Genomic DNA, 16,161 nt, shown 5'->3' on the forward strand with positions numbered 1-16,161 from the left:
ATGTCTGGTCTTTAAGTTGACTGAACAGGGAGGGATAGCAGGTTACCTCAGAGCCATCCTGATCAACAGAAAGCTGTGAATGGAGATGCCTAGCCTAGGCACAAATAGTAGACCCATGGTGGTAAGAGATACCTGCCTTGGCTGTGTTTAGCACTAGAGAAGTAATCAGGGTTTCTATAACCTGGAAAGCAAGGGAAGTGGTAGGTGAAGCGTCTGCTAGCCACTCAGGTATATTATCTGTGGCTCTCAACAGTCTCCATCAAGTATTAGAGACAAATGTTGAATTTGCCTGAACCAATGTCTGCTAAACTTTACTTCCCAGCAAGAGCAGGGCTGGTGGCTCCATAAATAAGACATTATAGAGGTTGTGTCAATGCTCCAACACATATTTAGATGTTTTCTTAAAATTACAGTTTTTACAACACCTCCTTGCATGACATTGGCAATGACTAGATGTACCTCATCTAATCCTTCCAACTCTGAGGCATTTGGTCAAGAGGAAATAGAGAATATCAGCTGGATGTGGAAATTACATGGTACCTGGCTGGCAGTGTTCAACGTATTCTGAATAGTTACATTTACTTATGTTTTTATGTTTTCTTAACATCTACTAACCACGATAATAATGGCTTTCATTGTGACATTTTCATGTATATTTCTAATGTATCTCCTATCACACACATCGCCCTCACTGACCCCTTCAGCACAGCCCTGGGAGACGGGCATTATTGTTATCTGTTTTATAGAGAGGGTAGTAGGTGTTCTGGTTACACAGCCTGAGAATTATATAGAAAACAATTGAACTCAGGTGGAAATCATCTAGAAAGAATTCAACCACGGGTAGCTGGGCTCTGGACACAGTGCCATTTGACTTCAGACCTTGCAGACCTCTACTGAGAACAGGACATGAGCCTGCGTAGCCAGCATGTGCCAGTACTCACTCCTTTACCTGTCTTAACTATCTAACCCTGAGCATTCTGGGGAGGCTATGGTATGTGGCTGCCCGAGGTACTCAGGTAAGGCTGCTTGCATGGAATCACAGTTCTCCTCACTGTCCTGGGTTTGCACTATCACAAGGGAGCACATTCCCGCTGTGCAAAGTCGAGGTTGCAGGCTCTGGCGCCTGTTTGCTTGGCTGACCTGTTTGCCCTGTGGCAACAGAACTGAAAGCAGCAAGAGTGAGCAGGCTTTTCGTCCATCCTGGGAACCACACTGGATCTCCCGCCACACAGAAACTATGAAGACAGGGGCTCAGGTTTGGAGGGCACTGGCAACGTCATGTCTTCTCGGTGCTGCCTTGGGATGTCTCCTTGTCCCTGCTTCCAAGTAAGTGGTGGGTACAAATGATTCCCCGATCAATCACGGGGCAGAAAGCAGAAAGCCACATAATGCTGACCAGCTCTGCCACATGCCTGTGAGCAGAGGAACGTCTCCTAAAGCAATTTGCACGCGTCAGACAAAATAAGATCAACAATTCCTTCTGAACTATTATAGACCCAAGTGGCTGGCTTCAACAAGAGTGCCTGTTAAGGAACTGTCATGTTTTAATGTATTCTGTTATGTTGTGAAGAATAGGATACAAGTTCTATAACTGAATAAAGCCTTGGTCTGGCTCTTTATGTGAAAGAAGGTTTATTATATATGAAAAATGAGCCAGTTGACGTGAATGATCTTAATAAATAACACTGCCCCGCTCTCCTGCTCAGTAGCCAAAGTCTCTCAAATTCTCACTTTCTCTCTTCTTTTCTTTTCCCTTCCCTCTCTCTCACAAATGTTTGTTCCCAAGAGGAAAAAAAAAAAAAGATTTATTTCATCTAAGTATCCAATCATAGGAAGTGAAACCACTAAAGGAAATAATCTTAGCCTGGACTAAAACTTGAGTTTCAAAGGAAGATGTGGCAGAGAGAGCAATCTGGAGACCTTCCTTGGGCTGGAGCAGTTCCTACCATGAGAAGTGGAAGTGCTCAGGTACCTGTGTGCTCATGAGCACTGCTGTGGAAAGAGAGAGGTACAGCTCTTCTTTCCGCTCAAACTGCTCCCTAATAGTAACCTCTCATTTGTGTGAGCAGCACCAGTGTTCATGTGCCTTCTCTTCTGAGCTCTGCACCATGCTGTTCAGCCTCCTTGAGCACCTTCCCTGGGACCAGGATTCTGAGTCCTCACCCCCACCAGACACCCCAATACTCACCTTTAGAACTAGCATGACCCTCGACTTGGTGAAGAGACTAATTGTGCTGTGTCAGCTTCCCATGCATTTATTTCTGGGTACAGAGGATTCTGCAGTACCCAGTGAATTGTGCCTGGAAGGGAGGGCTCAAACATCCCTCTCTGAAGCAACATGGTCTTGTCCACAAGTTCCTTGATTGTCCCAGAGGATTCAGAGCTGAACAAGCCCCAAACTCATATTTTTAGGGAGCATGGCTATGTGGGAGCAAATACAGAGACTTGTAAGAGTTGGACAAATAGCAATCAAGGGAGAGAGGGAGAGAGTGGCTGGTCCTATTGAGCAGGGCCCTGGCAAAGGATGAAGGGTGTACCAGTCAGAGATAACAGCACATGCAAAGGCATGGAGTTGTGAGAGAGAAGAAAAGAGAGAGAGAGAGAGAGAGAGAGAGAGAGAGAGAGAGAGAGAGGAAGAGCCTGGCTTGTTCCCAAGGCTCCAGGTTCATTTCACTATCATTGAGTAGACAACAAGGTGGGAACTGTGAGGAGGAGGAGGGTAAGAATAAGTAGCTAGGGGATGCCAACCATATCCTTCAGGCATATGTCTGAAGGGAAGATGTAGAGCAATGGGACATACATATTGGCAAGTTCCCTTTGAGGGAGGAGCAGGAGTTCCACCCGGTGAGAAAAGTATAAGCTATGAAACCCACAGCTGTGTCCTGTGAGGAAGGAGTGGTCCCTTATTCCCACTCTGTAGAAGGGCAAACTGATCCCCAGAGGGGAGAGAGAATAGCTCAGGCTTGGTGATCCTCCAGCCCTTCCTGGACCCCTGATTGGATATTCTGATCTCCACCCATGATTTCTACATACCAATGCCGAACACAACATGTCTTTGAATATTACACCCAAAAATCAAAAAAGAAAAGCATTCTGTTCAGGGGCAGAAAGTGCTGCAACCTCCTTCCCATCGTAAAGGCTGTCGTCATTTCACTCATACAGGTTACACTGTCATATGGCCTATTGATCATTATTGATTGTCACTGTTCTAGGCATGGACTCTCATCCTCACAGTCGTTCGATCACTTACAGGTGCAGAGAGAAGGAAACTGAAGACTATGTGACTCTTAAGGCTACTCAGTCCATGTGTGTGTGGCAGGGTGGCGGTGCAGACCTCAAACATCCTCTCTGCCTTCTGCCTCATATTAATACATCTCTCCTTTCCACCTGACTTGCCGGGTATCTAGGATGATTCTCTGAGACACATGTTTGCTACTTTGCGATCTTGCTTTAAATTCCATGTCTGCCACAGCAAATGACAGAGAGAAATGGGAAACCTTTCCCCAAGAAGCCACCTCCCTGCCAGCAAAGTGGAAGATGCTGTTTGCACAGGGATGCAGCTGCTAAACAAATTGTGTGTGACAGGAAAGTTGTTGTGTCAGGGTATTTCCAGAGAAAACCAAAATATATTGATGTGCCCCGTCCATAGAAGCTGAGGACTGGAAATTTACTGCTGACCTAATCCTGCTGCGCGTGATAGATCCATCTTTATTTTGATCAGAGAAAAGAGAGTAAGAAACCTGGACCCAGAGCAATATGTCCTAAGGCTGGCAAGAACATTCTGTGTACCCCAAAGAAAGGCATGTCTGTGCCAGCACTCCCTCAGAAGGGTCATATTTCCAGAGAAGTGTAGGTGACAGTTTATACTAACTTTTTTTTTTAATTGCAAAATGATAGAATATAAATATGCCACACACACACACATACACACACACACACACACACACACAAAAAAAAAAAAAAAAAAAAAAAAAAAAAAAAAAAAAAAAAAAAAACCATGCAAGGAGAGAACATCCAGATGAAAGAAGAGAACTAGGTCCCTTTAGGAATTGTGGATCTCGTTGACGTGGGTGGGAAGGAGCCAGGTGCAGAAGAATGCACAAGGTTTAGGCAAAGCATGGGGATGTAAAGCTGCCCATGTGTGTGAAAGCATTTACAGGACACTGGAGTGGCACACAGCCTGCCTGTGACAGTTGTTACCTCTGAAGAGGATGGCAAACAGAACTGGGGCTAATGTAAAACTCAGATGGCCAACTCCTGGAGATGCCTTTTACTTAAAGACCATGCAAGCGTGGCAAGAGATTGACATGGTGGAAGGGTGATGGGGGCGGGGGAGGGTGCAGGAGGGAGAGGATGGGGAGTGCTGGTCCGTATGGGTATGGGGCCCTGGATAATTAGCTTTCAGTACTTCTCGTGGCAGTTTTATGTTAGGGAGGAATTGGGCTTTGCATTCATGTCTGTTAACTGCATGGGCTTTCATTATAGAGTTTCCATACATGTTCGTAATATACTGCAACCGTATGCACTGCCCCTATTACTCTTTCTTATCTACTCTCCCCATATGGAGGCAACTCTGCAGAAGCTAAGCCAGCAGGCTTGTTTCTGTAGAAATTCCTCAAGGTGGAAATGCATACAGCTGCTTGAAAGACGCCTCAGTTGGACCTGTCGTCATGCAGCACCATGCCGTTCTCAAATTCAAGATGTCACTTGACACTAGCCTTTCTTTCAGGTTTGCATTCTGCAGCACTAATGAACCACGCTTACCCAATGTAATTTACAAACATACTAGTTCTCTGGCTGATTATTCTATTATATTGCCACCTCCATAATGGAAATTGGGTGTAAAAATGAGAGATCCGGTGGTTATAACCGCTCCTCGAAAGTTCCTTCTGTAAGCCATCATCTTGTCCATTAATGGTCTCTCAATTCTTGGAGAGGATAATAATTGTGACTCTTAATAGCGACTGTGCACATTACTTGTCCACTTGATCTCTACTGTGGTCCCAAATTGGGTTGATACTTGGGAAACAAAAAAAAAAACAAAAAAAACAGTGTAACTGCTTTGTAGTTGAAATAGGAAAAGGGTGCCCCCACAGAGCTGTCAAATACACACTTAGGAGAAGCCAAATCACAGACAGTATTGTTTTGTCAAACCCAAGCAAATTAGTAAAGAGGAGCCCATCGGAGGGCTCCCGCTGGCGCGTAGCATGCTGCCGCAGTAACCACTCTCAAGTTCCCACCTGTGATTTCCAGTAGAGTCTTTGACCTTTTGTTAAAGATCCAACTTTACTAGGCAATTGATTTTTGCCAGTCTCTGGGGCAGTCATGGAAATGGCGCTCACAGTAGTTAATACTGTGCTCCTTTTAGGACTGTTGCCAAGTGAGGATGTGTTGTTAATGACCTTGTTTGGAGTGACATCCTGTGGGCTTGACAGGTGGATGCTTTGTGATGTTCCCCCTAATGGCTTAATCTTAGAAACAGGGATGAAGCAAAGTCTTGCAGACGCTTACAGAGATGGTGGTGGGAGGTGACTGGAGTGGATGCAGGTTGATTCTGCTTCTAGACACCATGGGGCAAGAGACAGAGAGCATGCGTGCTCAGGATCAGACAGACCTAATGCTTAGATCCTGGGGCCACTGTAACCTGGTTTCACTACAGTAAGCATGTTGTGTCTCTCTGAACCATTTCAGCATCTGTCTAGCTGACAGCATCCCACAGTTACCTTCTAGCTCATCTGTAGGATGTGATGAAAGCGGAAGATAACAGCTTGCACAATGCTTAGGTCTGACATTCTAGGCCCTCGGTAAATCTTCATTCCTTTCCGCCTCTCAACTCCTTTATAGCTTAAAAACGAAGTATGAGCTACAAGGGATCTTACAGTGATGTACACGCTCATAGGAAAAGATCAAAAAGAATCACAGTACGTCTGCCATGTTCTAGGTATGGAAACTGAGGCTCGAATAGGTGAGATAATGAGCCCATTCATTCACTTGGCTCAACTGTGTGCCACAGACTCAGCAAATAGCCTGCCTTACATTTTAGACATTTCTGGTGTTGCTTGTCTGCTCTGCAGGTGTGACTCCTCTGCCCTCCACCCCATTTTCAAGCTCCTTTCATCTCCATAGACCCTTCAGGTCCTGCCTGGCTCAACCTGACACCGCCCCTCCCCCACCCTGCATCACTCATGCCCCCTAAAGTACTTTTCCTTGGTGTGGTGATTTGAACAAGAATGACTCCATAGGCTTGGATGTTTGAATATTTGTCCCCTAGTTGGTGGTGATGTCTGGGTAGTCTTTAGGAGGTGTGGCACTGATGGAGTACATACATCACTGGGACCCAGCTTTGAGGTTTTAAAGCCTCGTGCTATCTTCAGTTCACCCTCTTTTGCTTCCTGCCATTGTTCAAGCCCTCAGCTTCTACTCCAGCTGCCTCATGTCTACTGCTTGCTGCCATTGTTCAAGCCTTCAGCTTCTACTCCAGCTGCCTCGTGTCCGCTGCTGCTGCTGTGCTTCCTTACCATGATGGCCTATCAGTCCTCTAGGAATGTAAGCCAGATAAACCCTCCTATAAGTTGCCTCGGCCATGATGTTTTATCACAAGGATAGAAAAGGACTAATACACTCTGCCTGTGTCTCTCAAAGAAGGCCAGTCATTTCCCTCCTCAGTGTGCCCTAATCAGATCTGTGTCTCTAGCACAGGCATCCCTTTCCGACTTCAGACCCAGACCCAGACCCAGAGAACTGTGTCCTGACTGAGTTTTACTTTTTTTTTTTCTTTTTGTCTTGATGTTTTATTGTAGCACTAGAAACCTGAACTAAGACACTGCCAAATGTTCTTAACTGTCAGAAGTCATTAATAATACAATCATTGTAGTTACAGATGTTGATTATAGCTTATTTGTGACCAAACATTGGCACTGATAGAATACCTTTAGTCCAATAGCTTAAACGTGGATGTAAATTATCAAGCATATAGATTGTTTTCAAATTTATCTTTTCTTCTTCCTTTAAACCATCTGCTGAAACCGTAAGTCTAGATTAGTAATAGTTTCAGAGCACCAAGACAATTAATAAATAGCTACATTTTTAAAAAAGGTGTGCACACGTGAACATATAAAAAAAGAGAAAGCAAATAAACAAAACCATCAAACTTTTTAAATAAAACATTCAGAGTGTTAAGTGGAACAGTGAGAGGAATAGAGGATTTCATCTGTCAGGTAGGTGTATTTTACACTTCTTTTTAAAAAATATTTTAAATAATTTTCACAGTCCAGTCACTATCCCTCCTGTTCACCCTCTGACAGTTCCCCATCCCATTCCTCCTCCCCCATCTCCAAGAGGATGTCCCCATACCCTCATACCTCCCAAGACCCCCCCCAACCCCGTCAGGCTTCCCTACTCCCTGAGGCCTCAAGTCTCTCAAGGGCTAGGTGTGTCTCCTCTCACTGAGGCCAGACCAGGCAGTCTTCTGTTGTATATGTGTTGTGGGGCCTCAGTCCAGCCAGTATATGCTGCCTAGTTGGTGGTACAGAGTCTGAGAGATCTCCAGGGTCTAGGTTCATTGAGACTGCTGGTCTTTCCATGGGGTTGCCCTCCTCCTCAACCTCTTCCAGCCTTTCCCCAATTCAACCACAGGGGTCCCCAACTTCAGACCATTGGTTGGGTGCTAGTATCTGCCTCTGTCTTAGTCAGCTGCTTGTTGGGCCTCTTGGAGGGCAGCCATGGTAGGCTCCCATCTGTGGCCCTGGCTGTAGCAGACCTCTTTGGGGGGACTACAGAATGTGGGGTCTTAAGAGGAGCAGACATGCTGATGGTCTGCCCAGGCAGAAGGCGCAGGCAGGAAAGGCCTGACTGAGTTTAGACATCCCATTGACACCTAGAGCCACCATCTTTCCCAACAACTCTGTTGCCCACGATCTCTGTTCTCCTGTGTCCCACCCCCTTGGCATTCAAGGATATAGCATCAATCTAAACTCCTTCCTCTCATACCCTTCCAGCCCATCCACTCGACAAGCACTTCCTATCCCTTCCATGAAAACACACTCACCCAGTCCTCTACCCCGCCCCTGCTGTAGTTCAGGTTCACTCCTGCCCCAGCCTCTCTCTTCCCCAGCCTCCAGACTCAATCAACTCACACCTAACCTCTGCACAGCCTCAAGCACAGCCCTCTGGTCATTGGAGCCTATGTGCATTAAAATATTACCTACTAGGCAAAGTTCCCTAGAGTTAAGATACAAGACATGCTTCTCTTTTAAGTAGACTATGTGCCATACCCCCTGAAACCTAACATCCTCAATATCAATTGTTCTTGGCAAATGTTTCATGGACTTGTAATATAAAAAGGCATCGTCTAGTCTAAGCCCCTCCATTTCCAGAGGATAAAAAGAGGCTCAAAGCGATAGGGAGTGAGTTGCTGTGATTGGATTCCCTGCATATTCAAAGCCCATAAGGGTTCCTTAAAGGCTCACCTATTGACTATCATTTATAGTCCAGAAACAACTGCATAACGGAATGTATCTCAGCCACTGTGGAAGAGAAAAGGGAAGCTCATACAGACTGGAAATCAGAGTCCACAAGCTGCTGGGACACTGTCTTCTAACTGGAGTTACCACAGTCGTTCTAATGCCAGGCACTTCCTGGGGGCTCCGTACACATTTGTTAGATGAATGTAACCAGTACTGAAATGATAAACAACTTCCTTGTGTTCCTGACCTGACCTACATTAATTTGACGGGTGATGGGGAATGAATGTAATTCATTTAGGATACTCAACTCTTCTCTTACGGTGTTTTCAGAGGTGAGAAACCAGATTTCTTCAAGACAAATGCAGTCAATGGGAGCCTTGCCAAGAGCAGACCAGTACGGAGTGTGGGTGCCACCCCAGTGCCTATTGACTGTGAATTATCCACCTGGTCCTCCTGGACTGCATGTGACCCCTGTCAGAAGAAAAGGGTAAGTTACCCAGCCTTGGGTGAGCAGGAATGGGAAGTAGTGAAGACTAGTGGTCAACAAGCCTGACAGAGGTGGCGGTGCCTGGCCATAGTGTGCCCTTTAAGATGCAGGCTGTGGGAGTGACTCTCCTGTCTCTGTGCTTTCAGACAGCAGGCAGGTTTGGTATTACAGTGTTTCCCAATCAGCTGTCTTAGCAGCTTCCTCTTCTGACTTACTCTTTCTATCCATCATACACGGCATAGCCAGGGGAAGGGACCACAAAGCTGCTTCTGCCCAATCCCCTGCCCATGGGGAAGCACATGAACCCTCAGGACCGAGGGCAGACTGCTCTGTCACCTAACCTGGCCTCATCTCTAGGATACATCAGTTTCTGTATTCTTCCAGCTGTATCACTCCCTCTCCAGCTCTGTTTGCACTGTTTTCTCAGCAAGCAATGACGTTTTCCACCACATACACTTTCTAACATGACTCAGAACATGAAACTGCTCAGGGCTACCTCTTCTGGGACGTGTTCCCTGACTGCCCATCAGCTCCAGATCCAATTAGACAAAGCAACTTTTACATGCTTCTCTAAGTACCCCCTACCCTATACCTAGCATGTATCATACTGTGATTTTTATCACTTACTACCCTAAACAGAAAACTTGAAAAAACATTCAACTCTGCTTTAAGTGTACACACATGTAACAGGTGCTTCTTAAGTCTCTTACAATTGAGCTCATTCTGCTTTCTGACATCTTCGCAAGGAAAACAACATGGCTGTCACTCATTCCGTTAGACAGGTAAATGGAGACTTAGAGAAGTGAGTAGCTTCTTAGAACCTTCTAGTAGCAGATGCAAGCCTTAGCTCAGGCCACAGGGTCCTTAGTGACTTCTTTTCTGCCTATAGAACTAACTAGTCTCCATGTTGTTTGTCCTTCAGCATCATTGTAATGGGAGGATGGGAAGGCTGACCCAAGACCCCAGCTCTGAACAAAACATATGTATCAGGAGAGAGACCGAGAAACAGACAGACAGAGACAGAGACAGAAAGACAGATACAGAGACAGAGACAGACACAGACAGACACAGACCGACAGACCAACCAACCGACAGACAAACAGACAGACAGACAGACAGAGAGACAGAGAGACAGAGACAAACAAACAGAGAAACAAAGAGGGAGAGGGAGAGAGAGAGAGAGAGAGAGAGAGAGAGAGAGAGAGAGAGAGAGAGAGAGGATGATTGTCATTCCCTTGGTTCCTTGGGAACGCAGCCCTATCATGACAAAGACTCTGAAGAGGCTGAAGAAGTTGGCCCAGGACAATTACACAGTTAATTGGATCAATGGGGAGAGCCAAGCACTCCCATTCCGTTCCCAGAGTAGGCTTGCTTGCTGAAGTTATCAACATTGATCCAATTATCTGGATAATTGCCTCATCTGCACCATAAACCAGAAAGACTAAGTGTGAGCCAGCCAGAGCTGCTCACTACAACTCGCTGTGGACTTCCATGTCTAGGACTCGGTGAAACCTCTCAACCAAGACCAGGTGTATGGCCTTCAATCTTTCTATCCTCCTCAATCCTGCTTTGCCTTGAGAGCCTGGGGCTAGTCTTCTGGGAGTGTCCGTGTGTGTGTGTGTGTGTGTGTGTGTGTGTGTGTACGTGGCTTTATTTTTATCCTTTAATTGACTTACAGTATTTGCTTATTTATGGAGCATAGTTTTATAATTTGATAAATATATGCACTGTGTATTGATCAAGCCAGGGCAGTTAGCTTTTCCATCATGCAGACCTAATTCTGATCTTGTGCTGACATGTAGAGAAGTGTCAACACAACCCCTGCTAGTTACTTTAAACTGTACAATTATTGTTGGCTTATATCTTCTGTATTATAGAACAATAGAATTTCCCACTCATAGTGTTTTTGTCAATCAATACCTGCCTGGGCCCCTTGCCCTTCTTAGTCTCTAGCAGCCTCTAGTCTATTTTCTACTTCTGGGATGAACTATTTCTGCTTCTACAAATGAGTGAGAACCTCTGATTGGCTTTTTCTAACAAGCTTATTTCCTTAACACGATGTCCTGAGATCCCATCCGTGTTGCTACAAATAACTGGGTCATCCTTTTATAGATGATCAGTATCCCATTGTCAATCATACCATTTAAATCCATTCATCTCTTGATGAACATGTTTGTTGATTCTTATTTTGGCTATAGTGACTCTTGTAATGCTATCTATTATAAAATGTCATCATTTCCTTTGGATCTATACTCAGTATTTAGACTGTTGGCTCATATGGTAAGTCTATTTCCAGGATTTTACTTTTTTTTTATTTTTCCTTCCTTCTTCCTTCTCCTCCTCCTCCTGCTTTTGTAGAGCATAAAGTACTGCTTTCCATAATCCGTACTGGTTATGTTAACTCACACTCCTATCTGCAGGGTATAAGACCTTCCCTTTCTCTGCATTTCTGCCATTTGAATATTATCATTTAAACATATTTGTAGAGAACACTTGCCTATTTTAAACTCAGATTATTAGAATTTTTTCTATTCATTGAGTTTTTTATATATCCTGAGGATTAGCCTCTTGACAGATGAATAGTTTGCTGATGTTATTCTTATTCTTCAGTTTGTTCTTAACACTGGTGACCAGTTCCTTGGTTATACAGAAACCTCCGAGTATGATCTAATCCCGTTTGTCTAGCTTGGCTTTTGCTGCCTCTACTTTCTGAAATCTTGTTTTCTCTAGCTCAGGTCTTGAAGTGTTTCCCCTATGGCTCCTTCTAATAGCTGTGTATCTTAATCAGGATTCTTAAATTAGGTTTTTGGCTCATTTTAAGTTTTTCTTTCCTTCTTTCTTTCTTCTTTTCTTCCTTTCTTCCTTCCTTTTTTCTTGGGAGAGGAATCAAGAAATGGTTTCTGTCTGCATAGCCCTGACTGTCCTGGAACTCACTCTGTAAACTAGGCTGGCCTTCAACTCAAAGATTTGCCTGCTTCTATTTCCTGAGTGCCTAGATTAAAGATGTGCACCACCACAACTGGCAATATATAAGGCCTTTTTCTATAAGGGCCTGTCTAGCTTCAGTCTCCTACACATGTATGTGTGTACAGTATTTATTTATTTGTTTGTTTGTTTGTTTGTTTGTTTGTGTTCTCTCTCTGTATGTGTGTGTGGGTGCATGTATTAGTGTGTGGTGTTCAAATGTACTTATGTGTGCATGCACACAGGAAGAGGTCATTCACCATGCTCCTATGTTTTTGAGATAGGCTTATATGAATTCACCAAATGATCTAGACTGCCTGGCCATGGATTCTCAGGGATTCCCAGGGTTGTACCTGTTTTTGCCTCCCCAGCCTTGACATTAAAAGCACATTCCATTGCACCTGGCTTTTTAAAAGGTGGGTTTGAGGACTGATCTCACGTCCTCATGCTTGCAAGATGAGCATTTTACTGCCCATGTGATCCCCCTTGTACACCTAGTTCCCAGCACCACTTCTATTTTAGAAATGGTCCATTCCCGAGTACATGTTCTTGGTGCCTTAGAAAACTCTCCTGGCCACAAGTATGTGGATTCAGCCTGGATTTTTCTCTCTGCTCCATTGGTCTGTGTGCATGCGCTCATATCTACCCCATTCTTTTGTGATCACGCTAGCTCTGTAGCATGTCTGGAAGTCTTGTCTTGTGATGCTCCTTGCCTTGCTTTTCTTGCTCAGGATTGTCCACCATGCTCGATGTCTTGTGGTTCTATATGGCTTCTGTGATCTTTCCCCCCACAGTAGCTCCGTAAACACTGTACGCCATGCTTTGATAGGAACTGCATCAAGTCTCAGATTACCTCCGGATGTGGCCATTACTTCTTCTAACCCGTGAAAACAAACAAAATATCTCCTGTCTTCTTAAGTTTTTGTTACAATGAGCCTGTCCCTTCCTACATTAAACTTATTTCTCCCTGTCTTATTATTTTGAGGATGTTGCAACTAAAATGATTTTTTTTTTTTTTTTTTTTTTTTTTTTTTTTTTTTTTTTTTTTTTTGGTTTTTCGAGACAGAGTTTCCCTGTGTAGCCCTGGCTGTCCTGGAACTCACTCTGTAGACCAGGCTTTTAAAGCTCTTTTTTGACCTGTTGGAAGTATACAAAATGCTATTGGACTTTGTATATCTTGCAACCTTACTGTATTTATCAACTCCAGCAGTGTTTTGGTGGAGTGTTCAGAGATTTTATATACAAGATCATATTATTGACAAACAGAATCCTTTTACCTTCCCCCCTTTCAATTTATCTGCTTTTAATTCTTTTCTTCTGCCTGATTACTCTTCCAGTCCTGTGTTGAATAGGCTTGCTACTTGTCCCAGAGTTTTTGAATATATACCTACAACCTTCCCCATTAGCATGACATTTTCTATTGGTTTGTCATACATTGTATGGAGGTATGTTTCTTTTGTACTTAATTTGTTGCTAGTCTCCTGGTTTATTTTTGGTTTGTTTGTTCCCCAAAGTCTTATTTGCAGGCTTGTGTCTACCTTCTAGGAAGAATGGGTCTCCAAGGACAAGGGACACAAGTTATGGCTGTCTTTATTCCTTTCTGGGTTTCTAGAGCCACAGTACAGATGTCACATAAGGAGTAACTGTGCCTTTTGTCAATCTGAAGAAGGGCCACTCTACTCATTTGCCACACTTTGTGTACCCAAACCTTGACTGCTAAAGTTAGAAAACCATCCAAATATGATCCTTCCCTTCTGTTGCCTCCCCTCTCCATCCAGCCTGGGGTCCCTGGCTGCCTGCCCCACTCTGACTCTCTCCACGTCTCTATACTTTTCCTCATATACTCCTCTCCACCCATGACAATGTCATTTCTATTTTCTGGGATAAGAAGATGCATCTCCAATCTCTTGCTTTGACCCAAAACCTTCCTTTGTCCAGGCTGTCCTTTTCCTGCTATCAGCATCTGCCTGACCTTCCTCCTGGATGTTCAGGTCTTGGCGTTGACGTCCTTACTAGAAGCCAGTTACTGTCTCTTCCTTTTGCAATAGGGATATGACCATGAGCTTTACAGAGCACATTGCACTTGCCCTGCCTTGCTCCCGCTCACTGTGTTGTCACTGCCTGGAGCCTCATACCACTAGCAATCACCCTCTCCTTTTAAAGGCAGGCTAGGAGACTGAGTGATGATTAGAAAACCTACCAAGAGGCAAACAAGCAAAAGCACCTACCCTTTCAAATATGAGAGAGATTAATCAATATTTTCAGAATAAATGAACAAGAAGAGAGAGATAGCACTATTGACTCTTAAAACAGTGGGTAATAGAAAAGAAAATACTGACAAGAAATTGGGTACCTACTTTGTGCCAGAAAAAAAACGTGAGCTTGACATACTATATGATGATATATTATATAAGTTAATATGTAGCTCAGAATATAGAAATAATATTAACAAATCTATAACATAATTTAAATTCTAAACTGTACATTTAGGGAATTCATTGCCCCAGTTTATACATGAGTAAATTTGGATTCCGAAGACTGAGCTACTTGCCCAACATCACACAACTAGGAAGTACCACCAACAATTGGAGCTTCAGAGCACATACTCCTTCCTTTATATCACACTGGCACCTTAGGCAATGTGTGGCCAGATATGAATCACCCACTGGAATAACTAAGCCAAGAGTCAGTTCATTGTTCAGCTGACTATATGAGCCCCTTATTAATTTTGATTCCAAGGCCTGTGCCTTTCTCACACCCAACAAATCTTGGAAGACCACAGCAGAAACAAAACAAAGACCCAAGACAAGCCCCCCATCTTCAGGGGGGCACGCAGCCCAATTGGAGAAACATTCAGAAAGTTGCCAGCCTTGCACAGAATCTCAGTATGTGGCGAAGGAAGCACACGAATTGGAAAAGTAGCAATCTGCCAACTGTATGCCTGCCTTCCCAGCACCCATAGCTTGGTTGGTGAGCATTTTATACAGTATCCATAGCTCCTGTGGTCCCTGAGGTTGCATCATGGACTCCCTTTGTTTCTGTCCAATACAGTACAGACACGCTTACTTGCTCCGGCCCTCTCAGTTCTATGGGGAATTGTGTGACTTCTCTGACAAGGAAGTTGAGGACTGTGTTACCAACGGACCCTGCAGAAGTCAAGTACGATGTGAAGGCTTTGTGTGTGCACAGACAGGTATGGATGGGTATGGGAATGGGAAAAGAAGCTTGAAATGCAGAAAGTATCATGAGATGATGGAGAGATAGATATAGGGTTCATGAAGATCAGGGTTGCAGGACGGGTCAGGAGGATGCCTTACCACAAACCTGTGTGTTATCCCCTGACAGCACGCATATAGTAAAGTAGTATTATTTATATTCCTACTTTACATTCTAAGAAATTGAAGCTTGTAGAGGTTACTCACCACAAATCATCAAGCATGTCAGATTGTGAGAAGCTGGAAGCTCAGCTACATTTAGTGACATAAGTTAGATATGCTAGAATCAGAAGTCCTGGATCAGGTCTAACACTGACTATGTATGTGCCATCTAGAATAGCTCATTTAACCTTTTGAGATTTTGATTACATCAATAGAAACTGTTTTTTGTAATAGGTACATTTTTTTTTTAGATATTTTCTTTATTTACATGTAAATTTCTCCATTCCCAGTTTCCCCTCCAAAAAACAAAGAAACAAACAAAAACAACAAAAACAAACCCCTGTTGCCTCCCCCTTCCCCATGCCTGCCACCCTGCCCTCTCCCACTTTCTGGCCCTGGCATTCCCCTACACTGGGGCACAGAACCTTCACAGGGCCGAGGTCCTCTCCTCCTATTGATGATCAAACCTGCAATCCTCTACTATACACATGCTGCCAGAACAATCAGACCCCTCCATGTGCAGTACTTGGTTGGTGGTTGAGACCCTGGGAGCTCTGAGGGTACTAGTTAGTTCATATTGTTGCTCGTCCTAAGGGGCTGCAAACCCCTCATCTCCATTGGTCCTTTCTCTAACTCCTCCACTGGGGACCCTGTACTCAATTCTATGGATGGCTGTGAGCCTCTACATCTGTGTTAGTCAGTTACTGTCAGAGCCTCTCAGGAGATAGCTATATTTAGTCTGGCTTGTCCTTCCTTCAATCTCTGCTCCATAGTTAATCTCTGCAACTCCTTCCGTGGGAATTTGCTTCCCCCTTTTAAGAAGGAATGAAATGTCCACCTTTTGGTCTTCCTTCTTCTTGAGTTCCTT

At 44.2% G+C, this 16,161-nt stretch overlaps 1 protein-coding gene across 2 annotated transcripts in view; it reads left to right on the forward strand.

Moving 5' to 3' along the window:
• Positions 1-1,162: 1,162 nt before the first annotated feature.
• C8b (complement C8 beta chain) overlaps positions 1,163-16,161 on the forward strand; it is a 39,960-nt gene continuing 24,961 nt past the window's right edge. For both annotated transcript variants that reach the window (XM_031376822.1, XM_031376823.1), the window contains exons 1-3: positions 1,163-1,326; positions 8,796-8,952; positions 14,968-15,109. In XM_031376822.1, coding sequence (XP_031232682.1) covers positions 1,238-1,326; positions 8,796-8,952; positions 14,968-15,109 — 388 coding nt within the window. In that variant the 5' untranslated portion in view covers positions 1,163-1,237. The remainder of the gene's footprint in view (positions 1,327-8,795; positions 8,953-14,967; positions 15,110-16,161) is intronic.

The sequence above is a fragment of the Mastomys coucha genome, unplaced genomic scaffold (assembly GCF_008632895.1).
Source record: "Mastomys coucha isolate ucsf_1 unplaced genomic scaffold, UCSF_Mcou_1 pScaffold18, whole genome shotgun sequence".
NCBI lineage: Eukaryota > Metazoa > Chordata > Mammalia > Rodentia > Muridae > Mastomys > Mastomys coucha.